At 36.2% G+C, this 18,488-nt stretch overlaps 2 protein-coding genes across 8 annotated transcripts in view; both read right to left on the bottom strand.

Moving 5' to 3' along the window:
• The window catches only part of SYCP1 (synaptonemal complex protein 1), a 137,636-nt gene extending 131,809 nt beyond the window's left edge, over positions 1 to 5,827 (bottom strand). The window contains exons 1-5 of the mRNA XM_032301571.1: positions 4,276 to 5,827; positions 3,644 to 3,775; positions 1,428 to 1,512; positions 1,210 to 1,253; positions 900 to 956 (exon numbers count right to left, since the gene is read on the bottom strand). Of these exons, the coding sequence (XP_032157462.1) occupies positions 900 to 956; positions 1,210 to 1,253; positions 1,428 to 1,512; positions 3,644 to 3,751 (294 nt within the window). The 5' untranslated portion in view covers positions 3,752 to 3,775; positions 4,276 to 5,827. The remainder of the gene's footprint in view (positions 1 to 899; positions 957 to 1,209; positions 1,254 to 1,427; positions 1,513 to 3,643; positions 3,776 to 4,275) is intronic.
• A 343-nt stretch (positions 5,828 to 6,170) lies between these two features.
• LOC116566907 (bile acid receptor-like) overlaps positions 6,171 to 18,488 on the bottom strand; it is a 57,649-nt gene continuing 45,331 nt past the window's right edge. For 5 of the 7 annotated variants that reach the window (XM_032301564.1, XM_032301560.1, XM_032301561.1 and 2 more), the window contains 9 exons: positions 16,366 to 16,728; positions 13,308 to 13,448; positions 11,433 to 11,575; positions 11,235 to 11,339; positions 10,999 to 11,098; positions 10,063 to 10,185; positions 9,523 to 9,648; positions 9,249 to 9,362; positions 6,171 to 6,940 (listed from right to left, as the gene is read on the bottom strand). In XM_032301564.1, the coding sequence (XP_032157455.1) occupies positions 6,693 to 6,940; positions 9,249 to 9,362; positions 9,523 to 9,648; positions 10,063 to 10,185; positions 10,999 to 11,098; positions 11,235 to 11,339; positions 11,433 to 11,575; positions 13,308 to 13,448; positions 16,366 to 16,728 (1,463 nt within the window). In that variant the 3' untranslated portion in view covers positions 6,171 to 6,692. The remainder of the gene's footprint in view (positions 6,941 to 9,248; positions 9,363 to 9,522; positions 9,649 to 10,062; positions 10,186 to 10,998; positions 11,099 to 11,234; positions 11,340 to 11,432; positions 11,576 to 13,307; positions 13,449 to 16,365; positions 16,729 to 18,488) is intronic. The other 2 variants (XM_032301566.1, XM_032301567.1) reach the window with 2 other exon arrangements.

An 18,488-nucleotide genomic window follows, 5' to 3' on the forward strand; every position in this document is an offset into this window, starting at 1 on the left:
TCTATCAACTGAACCAGCCCAGGTGCCCCAGAATTTCTCTGTTTTCCTTTTTTTGGGGGGGAGAGGGTGGGGGGAGAGAGAGAGAACAAGCAAGTATAAGGCAGAGGAGGGGCAGAGGGAAAAACAGACTCACCACTGAGCAGGGAGCCTGATGCCATGCAAGTCTCCATCCCAGGACCCTGAGATCATGACCTGAGCCAAAGGCAGACCCTTAACTGACTGAGCCACCCAGACATTCCTCATAGACATCTATGTGGCATAAGTAAGAATATTTTTTATAACCAAAAAAAAAAAAAAAAAAAAAAAAGAGTACCGCACGTTCTATAAATTCCTTAGACAACAAAGGAGCCAAACAATCATACTCATTAAAGGATTCTTTGTAAAATAGTGGTTTGAGTCTTGGCCTTTTCACATATTGTAGCCATAGACCCTCTTCTATTCTTGCTCTTTGTGGTTCAAAGTTAAATTTCCCTGAAAGAGTGGATGCTTGCATAACCCAGGAAAATGCAGAAAACTAGTGTTTCAGCAACTTTAAAAGAAAAACAAAGCGGGGGTAATGGTATTAAAGAATAGAACTTGGGTGCCTGGGTGGCTCAGTCATTAAGTGATCCCAGGTCCTGGGATGGAGCCCTGATTTGGGTTCCCTACTCAGCAGGAAGTCTGCTTCTCCCTTCTCCCACTGCCTCCTGCTCCCCCTGCTGTGCTTTCTCTGTCAAATAATAAAAAAAAATAAATAAACTTAAAAAAATAAAATAAAATAAAAAAATAAAAGATAGAACTTAAAACATTAGCCAAATTTTAATCCTTTAGAAGCTTCAAAAAGAAAGGCATATACAAATAACAATAAATGATACTACAATTACAAGAAATTTAATATAGATAGGAAGAAATCTTCTGACCTCAAAATCAGAGTCTTTCAGGCCTTCCTGGTAGTGACAACTGTCAGAATTATCAACCTAAAAAAATGAGTAAGTGTTTCCTGTAAGAAAATTTTTTTTAATTTATTTTCAGTGTAACAGAATTCATTGTTTTTGCACCACACCCAGTGCTCCATGCAATATAAGAAAATATTTCAGATGAGAGTTTCAAAATAGTAGCAATTAAGTACCGACAACTAATTATCCAACAGCTAAAGAATTTTTTTCCTTTTTCAAATAAGCAAGTCAATACCTAAACAGATTATATCTATGTACCTTATATCTAACTTACCTGTTCAAGCATGGGCAAAAACTTAACTTTTTGTAAAGCTGGATCTGCAAGATAAAAAACAACTGGTATTAAATTCGCTAACCTCTTATTTTTTATATTATTATATCTAACTTTAATGTCAAGGCTCTCAAAATAATACTTATATTTTCAATATCTAGCAATGTGTATGTAAAAAATACTTTTAAATACAGTGATATATTGCTTTTCCAGTCTCTTACCTGAATCAATGTTTTCCCCATTTTTGGAGAGATTAGTCATTGGAAATGGAAAACTAAAATCATCTTCAATATATTTGCTGAAACTCTAGAAATACAAAGAAGTTCTTAAATATAGTGTTCCAAAACCACTGTGATAACTAGCAGTGTAATATGCAATTATATATGTAATATACATCTGCTTAAAGACGTGATTTCAACTGTAAATCCTTTAAGGTATATATAATATTTAAAATATCAAGTGGTTTTGCTATGTAAAAAAAATTCATCCTTTGTAAGTATTCAAGAAAAATAATATTAATTCTAATTAGTAGCTTAATATATTAGTTTTCTTCAATTTCACTATGATCTTTCCCTTGATAAAACTGAGAGTTGTCTTCACTGAATAGCATCTTAGTACTACACTATTAGCTATAGAGACCATAGGAATTTTCCTACAGCATATAAAATTGAAATATTGCTTCATTCCATCCCCAATATAAAGCTCCACAGAAAATTTTAAAAATAATTATGAGTAAAAGCTGTTTAACCTGAGAAATTTGGTATAATTCCTTCTTTCTGATAAGAACTCTATTATATAAGTGAATTTCTCTTTTTATCCTCACAACCAGGTGACTCAAAGCCAAATTTTAAGCTTAGTCAGACACTAATTTTTACCAGTATTTTGACATATTTGTCCAAATTTTCTTATTTTTTTCCCCGACCCTAATATTCTCTTAACATGTTTCTGTATCTTGCTATTTCATTGTATATGTCTTACAAATTGCCTCAAGTCATTTAAGGACAGAGGGAAGATTCAAAAAAAGCAGGATTTGTTATGTATCCAGAGTTCCAAAGACCCAGTGATTCTTTTTTTAAATGAAAGATGCTTACAAATATTACGTATGCTTATCATTCATTCCAGGCAATATTACTGAAAATTCTTGGGTAATAAAAATCCTGGAAGATAGCACAAGCAGTAATTTCTCTGACATTGGCCATAATCATATTTTTCTAGATAGGTCTCCTGAGTCAGGGAATCTTGAGTCAAGTCAGAAACAAAAATGAACCATTGGGACTTCAAGATAAAAATCTTCTGCGTAGTGAAGGAAACAATCAACAAAATTAAAAAACAACCTACTGAATGAGAACAGATACTTGCAAACAACATATCCAATAAAGGATTAGTATCCAAAATATATAAAGAATTTATAAAATTCAACACCCAAAAATAATTTAATTGAAAAATGGGCAGAAGACTTGAATAGATATTTCTCCAAAGAAGACATATATACAGATAGTCAACACACACACGAAAAGAGGCTTAACATCATTCATCACCACAGAAATGCAAATTAAAACCACAATGAGATATCACCTCACACCTTTCAGAATGGCTAAAATGAAAAAACACAAACAACAAGTATTGACAAGGTTGTGGAGAAAAAGGATCCCTCATGCACTGCTGGTAGGAATGCAAAGGGGTGCAGCCACTCTGGAAAACAGTATGGAGGTTCCTAAAAAAAATTTTTTTTTAAATAAAGAAAATTCAAAATACAACTCCCCTATGATCCAGCAACTCCCTTACTGGGTATTTACCCAAAGATTATGAAAACACTAATTTGAAAAGATGTATGACCCCTGTGTTTATTGTAGCATTACTTATAATAGCCAACCTATGGAAGAAGCTCAAGTGTCCACTGACTGATGAATGGTTATAGATGGAATATTACTCACCCATAAAAAAGAATGAAATCTTCCCATTTGCAATGACATGGAAGGAGCTAAAGTGTATTATCCTAAGTAAAATAAGTCAGGCAGAGAAAGAAAAATACCATGTGATTTCACTCATATGTGAAATCTAAGAAACAAAAAGATAATCATAGAAGGGGAAGAAAGAGACTAACCAAGAAACAGACTCTTAACTATAGACTACTAACTTATGGTAACCAAAGGGGAGGAGGGTGGGAGATGGGTAAAACAGGGCATGGGGATTAAGGAGGATCCTTCTTGTGGTAAGCACTATGTGATGTATGGAAGTGTTAAATCAGTATATTGTACACCTGTAGCTAACACGAGTAAATTGGATTTAACATTTTAAATAAATTTGTTTAAAATTCGTGGGTAAATCAGGCCACATTTTCTAGGAAAAAGAATTATAAAGTAACACCCGTAAGAAAGTACATGGTGTCTCCTTACCTGAAGTTAATAGTCAAATCAAGATTCATATGCAAATTTACCTTGAAGAAATTAGACTCTCCTCCCAAACTCTGAGGTTTCACTGCAGATACTTGACTGCTACTTAATCTTGGTGGTACAAACAATTTAAAAGGCTTTTGCTTTTCCATTTTCTCTCTTCCAGTTGTAATTATCTATTGCCCCAGAAGGCAGGGGGGGAAAAAGTGTTTTTACATTGTTTAATACACTCTTTATGCTTTATTTTTAAAAGCAAGGTCTGTACAACAAATGCCATGTAAAGGAGCGGGTGTAACCTTTGCTACACTGAGTCTGCGGCGTCACATCACTGGGCGAGTCAAAGTAAAAACACCCCACAGCTGTTCCTACCATCTACCACCACCAACGGCCAAGCTGGCGACCTAGATAAGCCAGAAAGTCCGAGGTACCATCACTGTGACAGCCCGAAAACAAAGCTCTACCTCCGCCAGCCCTGGTAAATTGCATCACTCCACCGCGAGAACTACGGTAGATTCTTAAGAGGGCTACCGGACACCCAGGAGGTGCTGGAGGGGCTGGGGGAGGGGAGCCCTCGCAGGCGGAGGGCCGCAGGAGCCGCAGGTGCCCACGGAATCAGATTATCGCCCAGCTCCTGGTTCCGTCGTCAAAAAAAGGAACTCCGGACCCCTGCCCTTACCTTTCAAGATTCAGGGGGAAACCGTGGACTCGGTGCCCACGCGAACTGCTACCTGCTGTCTATTAGCACAGCAAAAAGAATCAACGAGAGCTTCTGCCTTCGAACCTCAGAAAAGGCGGGAAATCGCTCCCCTTCGGCGGCCAGCCAGGAAAGGGCGCGGTACACGACTGTTTAACGGCTAAATAACGGTCAGCTGCGAGAGTTCGCCCGGCTCCCAATTCTCGCGAGATTTTCCTTTACCTTGGTAACGATTCTTCGCGGGATTCTATTTTTCCTTCGAGTAGACGTTCTTTAAGATTCTGCTATTGTCAGAGAATGCAAGGAAAACTAGCAAGGACTGTGATAGATTGGAGCAGAGAGTGAAAAATGCATTGCTGTCCTCCAAGAGTTGAGTCTTCGGGAAGAAACAGATGGGCAGATAATTACAGCCAGGTGTAATCATTTAAAGGTGGTAATTTAGAAAGGGTGGTTAAAACACAGAGAAAGCGGCACTTGGGGGGGCCTGGGGAGTCAGGAGAGGCTGCACGGAGGTGTTGGGCTGCTCTTACAGCCTCGCTCAAGAATAGGAGAGTGATTAGAGAGAGAGTGGGCCGACAGTTAATGGGGAAAGAGGACTCCTGACCGAGAGAACACAGGCGGAGGCCCTGTGGTTGTGAGCGAGATTAGTACAAGAGAGACTCCAAGAAGTTTCGCGTAGGTGTGTGAGGCCAGGTGGGAAAACGGCAAGAGATGAGGCTGCAGATTTGGCAGATAGGAGGCCTTCCAAAGGCTTTTGGATTTTAGCCTTCCTGGATGGGGATCTTGAAGAGTTCTGAGTAGAAAGGGAGGCAAGATCAAGGTCAGAAGAAAATGTGTCGTTATGAAAAATGGCATAGGTATGTCGGACTGGAGTTTGGGAGAGAGTTTAATAGGCAGGATAAGGTGTGAGGAGCTGAGCCGTGACAGTGAAGATGAAGAAGAGGCATCAAATGTATATTTAGGAAGTAAAATTAATAGGATTTGATGACTTTTTAAAATAGTAAGCAGGGAAAGAAGTCTGACTGCTTGGCTTCAAGCTGTGGCGAGGAAATACAATAAATATTGTGGTACTAAATACCTAGGTTTGAGCAATACAAGAATGAATTCCATTTTGAATACATTTGACTTTGTTTTCTAACTTCTTCCGGTACTATACTTGATGTTTTCCCAAAGGGCTTAAGTAATATTTTTAAATATCCAACTTTGTATAAATTTAATCTATGAGACATCATAGTTTCTGCTAAAATTTAAAAATTTTTGATCCAGGTTAAGTACTTTATTTTACATTTTAAGGAAACAGTCTAGATACCCTAAAAAAGACAAAATAGTCCCTCCAAGAGATGATTCCAGGTTTATGCCCAAGATGCCCTGTGGAGGCAATAATTAATAAATTTAAATAAGACGTTCTTAAAGTTGAGGATATAAATTCAATCCAGTTTTTTTAAGTTTTATAGCTTAAAAAAATTGGACTATGGTCTTTTTTTCTGTCTTGAAAAACCAAAATGTTACTATGCCTTGGATTAAATTAACTTAAATTCACAGTATTTTATTTACTTACAGTCTTTCAAAACAATACAGCCAGCATAGAATTTCTCAGTTTCATATACTTCACATAGAATTTATTTTTACTAAATAGCCTTTCTATCCATACAAGGATTAAAATATCTGTGGAAAGTTTTCAGTTTTTAAGAACTTCATTTTTTCTACAAAAGGTATTGGCAAAAATGTCAAAATATTGCCTACCAGAATGAGTAGTAATTTGTGCTAAATTTCCTAATATATGTTAAAACATTTTGATGATTTGTCATTTTAACTTTTTTTAATATCTTACCATTACCAATTTTTTAAATGTGGCCTTAAAAAGATTTTTTTTAAGCTAAGAAAAAGTAATAAGAGTTGAACAGTTTTGTTCCCCTTTAATAATTCATAAAATGCTATAACAGGAATAAGTTTAGAAAGTTAGTTCTTAATCCATCAATCTGGCCTAATTAATGAGTTTCACAAACTACCTTTATTCTGATTACAACTGTTTCCACTAGATAGCCTTTCTCATATCCATAATCTACATATTTTCGTTCAGTTTTTCTACTAAAAGAAAAAAGTAAAGTTTCTTCAGGTAAGAACTCTATTTAGCATTATTCCCTTTTGAAGGAACCATACGGCAACAAAATAGTCATTGCTTCTTTTGAGTAAAATCTTGAAAAGAGTCCTAGATGTCCCTCTAGTGGTTCGTCCTATATTCCACAAAATTTGATGAGCACTGATGACATCCATTTTATGGTGATATATTGGTTACCTAGCAAACCTATTTGTTTTTCAAATCAGTCATCCTATGATGATAGAGTCAAAAAATCTAGATTTAGAAAGTTTTAAGACAAACCACAACAACATTCTAAATTTCAACAATGTGAATACAAATTCCATTTCTCCAAGAGTGAACTAGCCAATTTGGGGTCATTTGCTTTCCAGGTGCTAAGTATTTCTGAGTAATTGTGATTCAGTGTTCTCAGTTCAGTGAGCCTCCCTATGAGACGAGCAAAATGCTGTAGGTCTTCTGGATGATAAATTTTTGAATATTTGTACAAAATTTGTAAAATGGGTTCTTGTATATTTTCCACATGCTTCTTATCTTTAAGGTATGGACGATCTGAAAAACATCATCGTATATATCTTAATGAATACTGGAAAGTTGTAGAAGATAATTAATTCAAAACAATACAGTTTGTAAATAATAAAAATAACAAATATTTAACAAACCCTAAATGTATGCAAGATATTATGCAAGTAACTTACTTCGTATAGTATCTTATTTTAATCTTCATAGTACACTATGAGGTAGAGAAATAAAGTCAAATAGGAAGAGAAGGGTCATCAGTAAGTGGTTGTAAGAGTACAAGAAAAATTTTAAGCTTACTTGAAATTTAAAAAGATTAATTTCCTCAAGATGAACAGTAAGCAAAAGGCAAGCTTCTTAAGTACCTAGTTATAAAATATAAGAACCAACCAAGAATTTCTGAATGGGTAGGCAACAATTATTCATCCAGTCATTGTGGTGGAGACACCATTTCCTGCCCTCTTTAAGCTTATATCCTGAGTTTGGGAGGAGTGGGCAAGAAAAGAGATATATACACATTTTAAATTTAAATTTAAAAAAAGGGGGGGGGGTTCCCTGGGTGGCTCAGTGGGTTAAAGCCTCTGCCTCTGGCTCAGGTCACGATCCCAGGGTCCTAGGATTGAGCCCCACATCAGGCTCTCTGTTCAGCAGGGAGCCTGCTTCCCCCTCTCTCTCTGCCTGCCTCTCTGCCTACTTCTAATCTCTCTCTGTCTAATAAATAAATAAAATCTTTTTTAAAATAAATAAATAATATGACAATGATAAGTGTTATAGAGAAAAATAAACAGGAGAAAGAATAAGAATTTAGGGTGGAAGGTCAGTTGCTATTTTTAAAAGGATAATCCGGAGGTAAGATGACATTTAACAGAGATCAGAGATAAAGGAAGAATGTAATTATCTGGGGAAAGAGATTTCCAAGCATATTTGTTAGATACAACACAACCTGTGGCAGGAGTCTGCTTGACATTTTCAAGTAACATGTGTATCAAAATTAATGTGGCTGTGGTGGTGTGAAAAAAAGGGATAGTAGTAGGCAATAATAGAAAGAACTTGGCTTTTACCTGTATAGAACAGGAAATCATGAAAGAGTTAGGAGCAGATGTGTAAACCTGGCAATTCACAGACCTGTACCCCTGGGGCTAATAATACATTATATGTTTATAAAATTTTTTTTAATTAAAAAAAAGTTATGAGCAGAGAAATGAAATGATCTAGCTTATGTTTTAAAAGAATAACTCTGGCTACTATATAGAGAATAGACTCTAGGGAGGCAAGGGCAGAAACAGGAAAGCAAGAGAAGATACTAGTTCGCATTAGGGTGGCCGGAACAGAGACAGTAAAAAGTGGTTGAGTTCTGGATATATTTTGAGGCTAAAGCCAAGAAGAGGTGTTGCATATTTGACAGGGTATAAAAGAAAGAAAGTACTGAAAGATGAATTCACAAATTTTGTCTTGTGTAACTTGAAGGATGGAGATGAACATTTAGTAAAGATTGGGGAAGGATCAGTGAAAAGATCAGGAGTTCACCTTGGGAGATGTTAAATTTGATATGTCTACTACAAGTTGAAATCTTGAGTAGACTATTTAGTGGGAGCTTAGGGGAGCAGTCCAAGTTGGTATATAACTTTGGGACTTAACATGTAGATGGTGTTTAAAGCTATGACATAGGATGAAATTTCAAAGGAAGTAAGTGTAGAAGAAAAGAGAACTGAGCTCTAGGACACTCAACATTTATTAGTGTGGGAGATAAGGAGAAATCAACAAAGGAGATGGGAAAATCAGCCACTGAGGAGGAAAATCAAGAGAGTATGATGTCCTGGAATTTAAGTGGAGGGAAAAATGTCTAGAAGGAAGGAATGATCAACAGAAGCCAAGTGATAAAAGTTTTCCAAGAGAGAAGGAGTGATCTGCTCTGCCAGATGAAGCGGATGGGTCAAATACAATGAGGACTAAGAATTGAAAACTGGAATCAGCAGTGCCAGATTACTGACAGTCTTTGACAAATTATGGTAGTATGGAGAGAAGGGGACAAAAATCTGACTGCAGTGGGTTCCAGAGTAAATGAGATAAGATGAATGAAGGCAGGAGTACACAGAAAAAAAATGTTTTTCTGTAGAGTAGAGCAGAGAAATGGGAAAATTGCTGAAAGCGATTAGAGGTCAAGAAGGCTTTTTTCTAAGATGCAAGAATTTATAGCATGTTCATAAGCTGAAGTGAATTCTCTCAAAGAGAAAATTTTGATGAAATAAAGTTAACATTTGGCATCAGTGAATAATAACCACAGACATCATGTTTTGATTGCCAAACTTAATCCAAATACATATTTCTGAATGGTTTTTACCTGAAAAAAACACAGTTGTTGCTGCAAGCAGAGCATATTCAGTATTAGTAATATTAAGTTCACTCATTCTTCTGTAGAAGCAAAATAATGTGGTAATAAATTCTTCAGCAATGCCTAAAAAGATTAATATCAAATATATTTTCTTCAGACAATAGTGCATAATCAAACATATTGCCATTACCATCTTTTCTCAAAGCAGAATAATAAAATGAAACATTGTATCTGATCAATTTTTCCCATCCAATATAATATTTTGTATTGTATGTAATATTACCAGTCAGTGTAGCAGGTGGACAGTCTTCATTGCAAAATGTTTCCATAGAATAAATAACACTTCTATTATCACTCTGACTGGGAAAACTCAATGAATGATCTGAATGATCTGATATTCTCATAGGACCTAGTAACAGGGAAAAATATAAAGTCTGATTTTTAAAAAGTCTTTATACAGATAATAAATCCAATCTCTCTAATCTGTTAGGAAATATTCCCAACAAATGGTAGTTTTATAATTTTTATTTCTGAAACATGAACTGAGATAAATAGTTCAGATTTTATACAAATTTCACATAGAAAACCCTGCAAAAATGTTTTCCATGATGACATATAATTGGGAAAAAAAAGGTTTTCTTTCAAAGAAAAGCAAAGGCTAGATCAATGAATTGGAAAAGCTATCATGAAGTACTTATACCAACTAGTCAAATTATAATATAATATTTATTATAAAAATATAATAAAAATGATGTTATGTAATTTCTTGCTGTGTTTAATAGTAACCGTTAACATTAAGATTGAGTTGATTGACATTTTTTACTTTCAGAAGCTGATGAAAGACATTCTTTCTGACTGTAAAGTTGGGCCCCATGAAGGAACATCACTTCAGTTTTTGATCCTTTGCATAATGCAGTCTGGTCCTCAGCTGTCAAATTTTCAAATCCTTGAAGAAAAGATCACATAATTGTTTGAAATGAGTAATGAAGAGGTAATTTTCAGGCATAAGATTTAATGTTTTTAATTATTAATTTAGTTATAATGTCAATCCTAAGTGTTTCCTTAGAATAATCAAGATCTGTAATTTCAAATATGAACAAAATTTTTGATTCTACATGGTAATATTTTGGAGCACTTTCACCAGAAATAGAGAATAATACTTTCTCATATGGCAAAAGCAAATTAAACATAGTCAGTTTAGCCTCAAAGAATTTATTTTTACAGTGAGTTATCTGTGCATATAATTTTTAGCCAACTGTAGCTTGATTTTTTTCATATTATACAATTTTATTTGATTTATTTTTATATTCAGAAACAACAATTTATTTCAAAACATTAAAAGACACAATCAATCATGTGTCTTGCACTAAGTCTTTGGAGTCATTTGAATGTTTTTAAATATGAATATTTTAATCATCTGATTGTTTTTTGTTTTATTTTGTTTTTAGAGAGAGAGAGAGAGAGCACACGAGAGGTCCAGAGGGGCAGAGGGAGAGAGAGAATATTAAGCAGTCTCCATGCTCAGCATAGAGCACAATGTGGGGCTAAAATTCATGACCCGGAGATTATGACTTGAGCAAAAATCAAGAGTGGGATGCTTAATCAACCACACCTGATTGTTTAAAGCATACAAAATGAACAGCTTTGGTGGAAAAACAGATGTTTTATTTTCCTAAAATGTCCCCTTCCTTTAAAACAGGTAACTTTTAAAAAATTAAGTATGAAACTGATTTTTTCACAAAGGTCATAAAGTGATTACCTGGGAGTCCCTTGGTAAAATCCATTAACCCCTGTAGGTGTAGGACCACTGTCTCCGAGAGTCTCAAAAAGCTCAGTTCAGGATTTACATACTTCTGCAGCTAGCCAACAAAAAGAAATAAGAGTAATGGATTTTATTTCTTTCAACTAACTTTAGATTTTTAACTTTTATGTTTATGCCCTTATTTTCTAATATAATTAGTTATAAATTATTTCTCCCCATTAATGAACACATACAAATTTCTTTGTTTCCTCTAAAGGAATTGTATATTTTTGATGAGCAGCCACAATGTTATTAATGAGCTGATGTTCCTCTTGAGTTAGTTCCATGCTCTCCTTAATCTATAAGAAAACATAGGGGGAAAACTATAATGAATTTGTATTAAGCAACACAAGTCATCATTAAAGAAACAAGAAATTTTATAAGAGTCTTACCATTTTTCCAGCTCTAGTGGTGGATGATACAAGCTTGTTGTCTAGTCCTTCCTCTTCCACTTTGATGCTAGAGTAAAAACTATTCTTCTGTTTAAAGTTCTTTCGAAGTCTCTTTGATTTGCATTGGATTTCTGTGAGCAAACCTGTGATATTATGAAATTCAAATAAGATGTTTTAGGTTTAGCAAATAACATCATAGGATTTAATGAAAATGTTCTTACACTGTACACATATATTATCATAGACTTGTCTTTTCACAAAGAACTTTCCTTTTTTTGGCAAGCATGTACACAGCAATTAAATTTACTACATTAATTTCCTCTTTTCCTTCCATAACTACCTCTACTTACAAGTACATAGTCATCCTACACATAGATTAAAAATCAATTTTGCATCTCCAAACCATAAATTTAGACCTTTTTTAATTTATTTGACAGAGAGAGCAAGAGATAACACGTAGAGAGAGAGGCAGGCAGAGAGAGAGGGGGAAGCAGGCTCCCTGCAGAAAGTCCGATGGAGGGCTCGATCTCAGGTCCCTGAGATCATGACCTGAGCCAAAGGCAGAGGCTTAACCCATTGAGCCACCCAGGCGCCCCTAGACCTTTTATGTTAGAGAAATTTCTACATTATATCATGGAAACAACATAGAATACCAATTTATAAAGAAGTTCAACTACTTTATCTATGAGCTTTTTTCTTTGATTTTTTTTTATATAAAGTCAAGGAAATATTTTGTGATTTTGTTAAATGAGCTAAGTCACTTTTTTTCTTAATAAAACAGGACAATAGTATTTTGTTATGGCAGTCTGAGCAGTCTCAGACAGAGATAAAGTAAAGGATTCGGCTGGTTGGACAAGACGACCTTAAGATCGACTCCAACCTGAATTTTTTTTTTTAAAGATTTTTAAGTAATCTCTATCCCCAACATGGGGCTCAACCTCACAACCCTGAGATCAGGAGTTACATGTTCTATCAACTAATCCAGCCATCCAGGTGCCCCCACCCCTGGAATTTTAAATAATAGGAATCCTTTTGGTCAAGCTATGAAGAGTTAAGATTTTATTAAAATAAGCAATGCAATATAAACAGATCATTGCATTGGTGTTTAGTGAACAGGAGTGTAATTTAATAAAAATTGGAGAATATTATCATAGCAGTTAAAGGAAAATAAAAAGAGATAATGAAGAAACAGCCATAAAATTAATATAATAGAAAGATTGCAAGATAAGAGTTTGAGCAAGGCTAGATTAAGCATGAAAACACTAATACTTTATTAAGAAAATGAACTTTGAAATCACAATGACATTTTGAGCCCTAGAAAATAGGAGGAGTTGTGAAAATAAGGCCAAAATCTTAGTACTACCCTGAAGATTACATGATATCATGTAATTTATAAGCTAAAAACACTGTGAACATAGAAGGAACTCAAACAGCCTAAGTACTCTTCCGCCTGTTCGAGTTGGTTTTTGACACCTATGAGCTATTAGTAGGCTCTACATACCTACTTGTCATGTAGGCTTCTAAAGATACAAGCCCAAAGAAGGGGAACTACTAATTTAAAATTCTGCTCTTTGTAGATAAATTATATAACCTTAGGTTAAGTCATATGAAAATACAAGGATTTCCAATGAAGAAGAACATATGATTATTGCCAAAATTAGACCAATATAGTGTAGAACAGGGTTTATGGAAATAATTACCTAGATTGGTTACTAGTCATCCCAATCTATCAGTTGTTAGAGAAATAGCTTAAATCTAGACTAGTATGTTAATGTTCCAAATGATAATTTGAGTAATGCATTATGTTGTCAATAAGATAAGAAAAACTAAAATCACCCTCAAAAAAGAATCCCCAAAGTCCATAATAACACTTACATTCTGCCAGCATTCCTACTGCCTTACACTTTTTCAGTCTGCACTCTTGACATTTCCTACGCATGTACATGTCCATTTCACAGTGGCCACCATTCTTGCAGTGATATACTGCATTTTTGGTGATACTACGTCGGAAAAAACCTAATAACAAAAAAAGTACTTTTAAAATTTCACTATTAATGGGGCACCTGGGTGGCTCAGAGGGTTAAGCCTCTGCCTTCGGCTCAGGTCATGGTCCCAGGGTCCTGGGATTGAGCCCCGCATCAGGCTCTCTGCTCGGTGGGGAGTCTGCTTCCTCCTCTCTCTCTCTCTCTCTCTCTCTCTCCCTGCCTCTCCACCTACTTGAGATAAATAAATAAATAAAATTTCACTATTAAGTATTTTTAGGGTTTTGTTTGTTTAAGATTTTACTTATTTGACACAGAGAGAGCAAGAGAGCACAAGCAGGCAGGCAGAGGGAGAGGGAGAAGCAGACTCCCCACAGAGCAGGGAGCCTGATGTGGGGCTTGATATGGGATTCAATGTGAGGTTTGCTTTTGGGATCCTGAGATCATGACCTGAGCCAAAGACAGATGCTTAAATGACTAAACCACCCAGGAGACCCATTTTTTAAATATATATCTTCCTAGTAGAGCTAAGTAATCAAAATAACTAAATTATTTCAATAAAATGCTTTTTTCCATCAGTAAGATTCAATTTAATATATGTTTATATTCCCTCATGATTGATATCTTCTATTCCAAGGTTGTTTCTTTCAATAATCACAACTAGAAATTAAACAAAATAGTTCCATCAATTAAGATAACTTTCTATTTTAATACGGCTATAATATATCATCTAAAAGCATTTTTACAACTATGTTGTACAGAATATCAGGATTCCATGAAGCGTCTCTCAAGGTGCCCTTGAAAAAATATACGCTCCTCAAAATAAGTCAATCAGAGAAAGACAACTATCATATGATCTCCCTGATATGAGGAAGTGGAGATGCAATGCGGGGGGCTTGAGGGGTAGGAAAAGAATAAATGGAACAAGATGGGATCGGGAGGGAGACAAACCATAAGAGACTCTTAATGTCACAAAACAAACTGAGGGTTGCCGGTGGGGGGTGGGGAGGGCCTAGGGAGAGGGTGGTTGGGTTATGGACATTGGGGAGGGTATGTGCTATGGTGAGTACTGTGAAGTGTGTAAACCTGGCGATTCACAGACCTGTACCCTGGGGCTAATAATATATGTTTATTAAAAAATTTATAAATTATTTTTTAAAAATCACAGAGCTAAAGAGAAAAAAAAAGAATATATGCTCCTGTAAAACTATAAGGAAAATCTCTTTTCTTTTCTCCTCATATTACCACCTCAACCATACAAATAGGAAAAGTTATTCTTTGAAACTTACTTCTCTATCCTTCTTCCTTTTTTAGCACTCACCCAGGTTAGAAAACATTTTTAGGTTATTTGGTCTGAGACATTGAATAGGCTGTGGTTTGTGTGTGTATATGTGTGTATGTGTGTGTGTGTGTGTGTGTGTGTGTGTGTGTTTTGGTGGAGGTGTCCATATTATCCTTTTCACTTCCTAAATCCATGCATAGCAGCCCCCCTTCCCATTTCCTCTTTCATTCCCCATTCCTACGCAGTAACCTCTGCTATCTTCCTCTTAATCCATTCCAAGCAGTAAAGTTGACAATCTTTGTCAATGCCCCTCTTAGAGACCTGCCATACCCTTTTTTTCTGTAGACCACACTTGAGAGTTTTATTATTTAAATTCAGCAAAGGAAGTAGAAATATCAGCTTAAGTTCTAGAACCATGCCTCATCTTCCATCTAGCTTTTTTTTTTAAGATTTATTTATTTATTTAAAAGAGAGAGAAAGAGCAGTAGAGAGAGAGGACAAACATGAGTGAGGGTCAGGAGAGGGAGAAGCAGGTTCACCACTGAGCAGAGAGCTCAATGTGATGTGGGGGCTGGATCCCAGGATGCGGGGATCATGACCTGAGGTGAAGGCAGGCGCTTAACCCAGGGGCCCCTTCTTCCATCTAGTTTGAACAGCAAGGCCCTGCCTTTTAAGAATAAGCAAATACTTGCCCAGCTATTCTATTCATAAAGCTGGTACCTAATTTCCCACAGTCTTCATTTGGCTATTCTTTGTGAGGGATGAGTTGTGAGATTCTGACAGCAAATCTTCACCCTGATCTTCTAAACAGACATGCTTAACAAGATGCATTGCCTAATCATTTCCAGGTTCTGTCACAACATTGCAATTGTAAATAAAAACATTGCAGGAGTGTTTCAAAAACTTCATCAAGGACTCAAAACTTCATCAAGGACTATTTTCACTCTTTGAAAATTCCATTGTCAATTATGATCTTCACTTGCAAGCCTCCCGTTTGTTTTCAGAAAAGCATTCAAAGAAATTAAAATAGCATCATAGAAATCATTTAATTCAAATTCCCTTCTAATGCATGAATTATATCAACCACATGAGAAGATGGAGAAGTTAACATTCAGATATTTTTAAAAATCCTTTTTTTCTTACAGATTTAATTAATTAATTAATTAATTAATTTGACAAAGATAGAACGCGTATGTGCTGGAGCAAGAGGAGGGGTGAAGGGAAGGGGCAGAGAGGGGAAGGGAGAGGGACAAGCAGACTCTGAGCCAAGCGCAGAGCCTTGCACTCCAGCCTTGATCCCACCATCAGAGATCACAACCTGAGCCAAAACCAAGAGCCAGTCGCCCAGCCAATGGAGCCACCCAGGAGCCCCTAAAAATCATTTTCTATTCCAATATCCGATTCATCTAAAACCACAGAAACCTCCTGCAGCATAAATACTGAATTTTCTATTTAAATGTAAAAGTTTTCATCAAAAATGAAAACTAAATCAAAGCTATTCCATTTTCACGTCTTCTAGGCACGGATTGACCACTTTTAAATGTATCATTGGCTCTCTCTGGTTTTATTTTTCACACTCTGAAAAATAAGAGTATTCTTACATGCCTAAACTTCCATGACTCTTCAGTAAACACTAGGACTTTCAGTTTGATTTTAACTTTTTCCTTACCCTTGCAACCTTCGCAAGTAAGTGCATTATAATGATATCCTGATGCTTTATCACCACAAACTACACAGAGTTCTTCCTGTCGCTTAATCCGAATAGAAGAGTGAGTTAGTCTGGACCTTTTTATTCCAGAATAGCCATCTTCAGCATCATGGTCAACCACATAAGTGGGTTTATTTAGTTCATAGGAACCAAATACACACTCTCCACCACCAAACTGTGGATCCAAGCTGTAAGTGTTGAAATGACTTTGTAAAGATTGGGGCTGCAGAGCTGTTGGAAACTGGACCGTAGAATACTGGCAATAAGCTGATTCTTGAAAATCAGTGTCGTGCAGCTGATAGTTGATTTGCTCTGGCAGAATATCTAGTTGTTTTAATATAAAAAAAAAGAACAAACGGTAAAAAGTCAAAATTCCATAATTATTTTTAAATGTCAAAGAGCTGTATGCTCAACAATGAGTTCAACATGTCCACTGCGTCGCAAGGACTTGCTGGCCAGCACCAGGAGCGAGGAGCGGGCAGTAAACTGATTTATCCTGCTTCATAAGTGCTGCCATTCCAGGGGTAGGCGGAGGTTGCTCTGGGGATGGGAAAAAGGCCAGTCTGTTGCTAATGGCTTACATATCAATCCAGTCTCCCTTCTTAACTAGAAATGTGTATTTCCCCTTGTCTGGAAGGAAAGAAGGCTTTCCCAATCCTTTGCATTTCCCTTGTGTGGATAAAATGGTTTGCAGTACAGTCAGGTCAGTAAAGACATGAATTAATAAATTATCCCACCCCCCCAAAAAAAATCAAACTAAAATACAATTTTACTTGGTTATTTCAAGCAAATATATATATGTGTGTGTGTGTATATATATATATATATATATATATATATGTTTTTGTTTGAACTCCCATTAAATATACCTTAACACTGTCCTTTGCCATTTGTACACCTGATTTAAATTACTAGTTTCTTTTGCATTTTGTTGACTAACAATTCTAACTATCAATTATCTGGGGATAAATTTGCCTGCTTTACCAGGTTACTATAAGGATGAAACAAAATATGGTATGCAAAAGCATATATAAAATATAAACTAATGCTTAATGAATATCATTATTATAATTACCAGAAGCTTCCAAACACCAACTTACTTTCTTTTTTAAGATTTATCTATTTATTTCAGAGAGAGTGCGCACATGCGCGAGCTTGGGGAGGGGCAAAGGGAGAAGGAGAGAGAATCCTTGGGCAAACTCCCCACTTGATTCCTGGCCCCTGATGATGTGGGAAACAGGCAGAAGAAAAAATTATTAAATTTCCTTACCCACTGACAAGCCCTCGAAACAGGCAGAGTGACATTTCTCTAGGGACTCAACTACTCCACCTTAATGCTTTGCTAAGGGCAAAGGGCAATCCTAGCCTGAGGACCCCAACCCTCAACCAGGATCCTGAAGTCTACTTTAACAATTCCTTTGAAAACTTCCTTTATCTCAAAACTCTCCAAGCATATGACCACTGATACACACTAAAGGTTCTCACCAACAAAGGCTTTATTACTGGTTGAATAACCTTTTTCCCCAACAATATCTAGCCCCTCAATGTCCTGGAAACCTTGCTTACAAAATTCCTTGGAGACTTACGCCATCCCCGACCCCCTCCCAACTTGTAAGTCATATAATGGGCCGCTCCTCACAACCCCAGGTAGCAGCTCTTTCTGCCCATCGGTCCTGTCCCTCTGCTTTAATAAACCACCATTCTGAACCATAGATGTCTCAAGAATTCTTTCTTGGTCATTGGCTCTGGACCTGACCCCACTAAACCTCCCTTATATTCTAAAACTTCATCACTGAGATCATGGTCTGCACCAAAATCAAGAGCCAGCCTCCTAACCAAACTGAGCCACCCAGGTGCCAGGGATGGCGTAAGTCTCCAAGGAATTTTGTAAGCAAAATTCTGCTTTCAGGAAAATTTCTAAGTCTAAATCCAGAAAATTGGCTCCAAAAGGACCCAGGAATACTGAATATCTATATCTGTAACTAGTAATATTTGTACTTTTCCTGATGCTGAGTCAGGTGATTAAACTTACTTTTAACCTCAAAATTATACCACCAAGATTGGTAAACAGTATAATTTTTATT

This window comes from Mustela erminea, chromosome 10 (genome assembly GCF_009829155.1).
Source record: "Mustela erminea isolate mMusErm1 chromosome 10, mMusErm1.Pri, whole genome shotgun sequence".
In the NCBI taxonomy this organism is placed as follows: domain Eukaryota; kingdom Metazoa; phylum Chordata; class Mammalia; order Carnivora; family Mustelidae; genus Mustela; species Mustela erminea.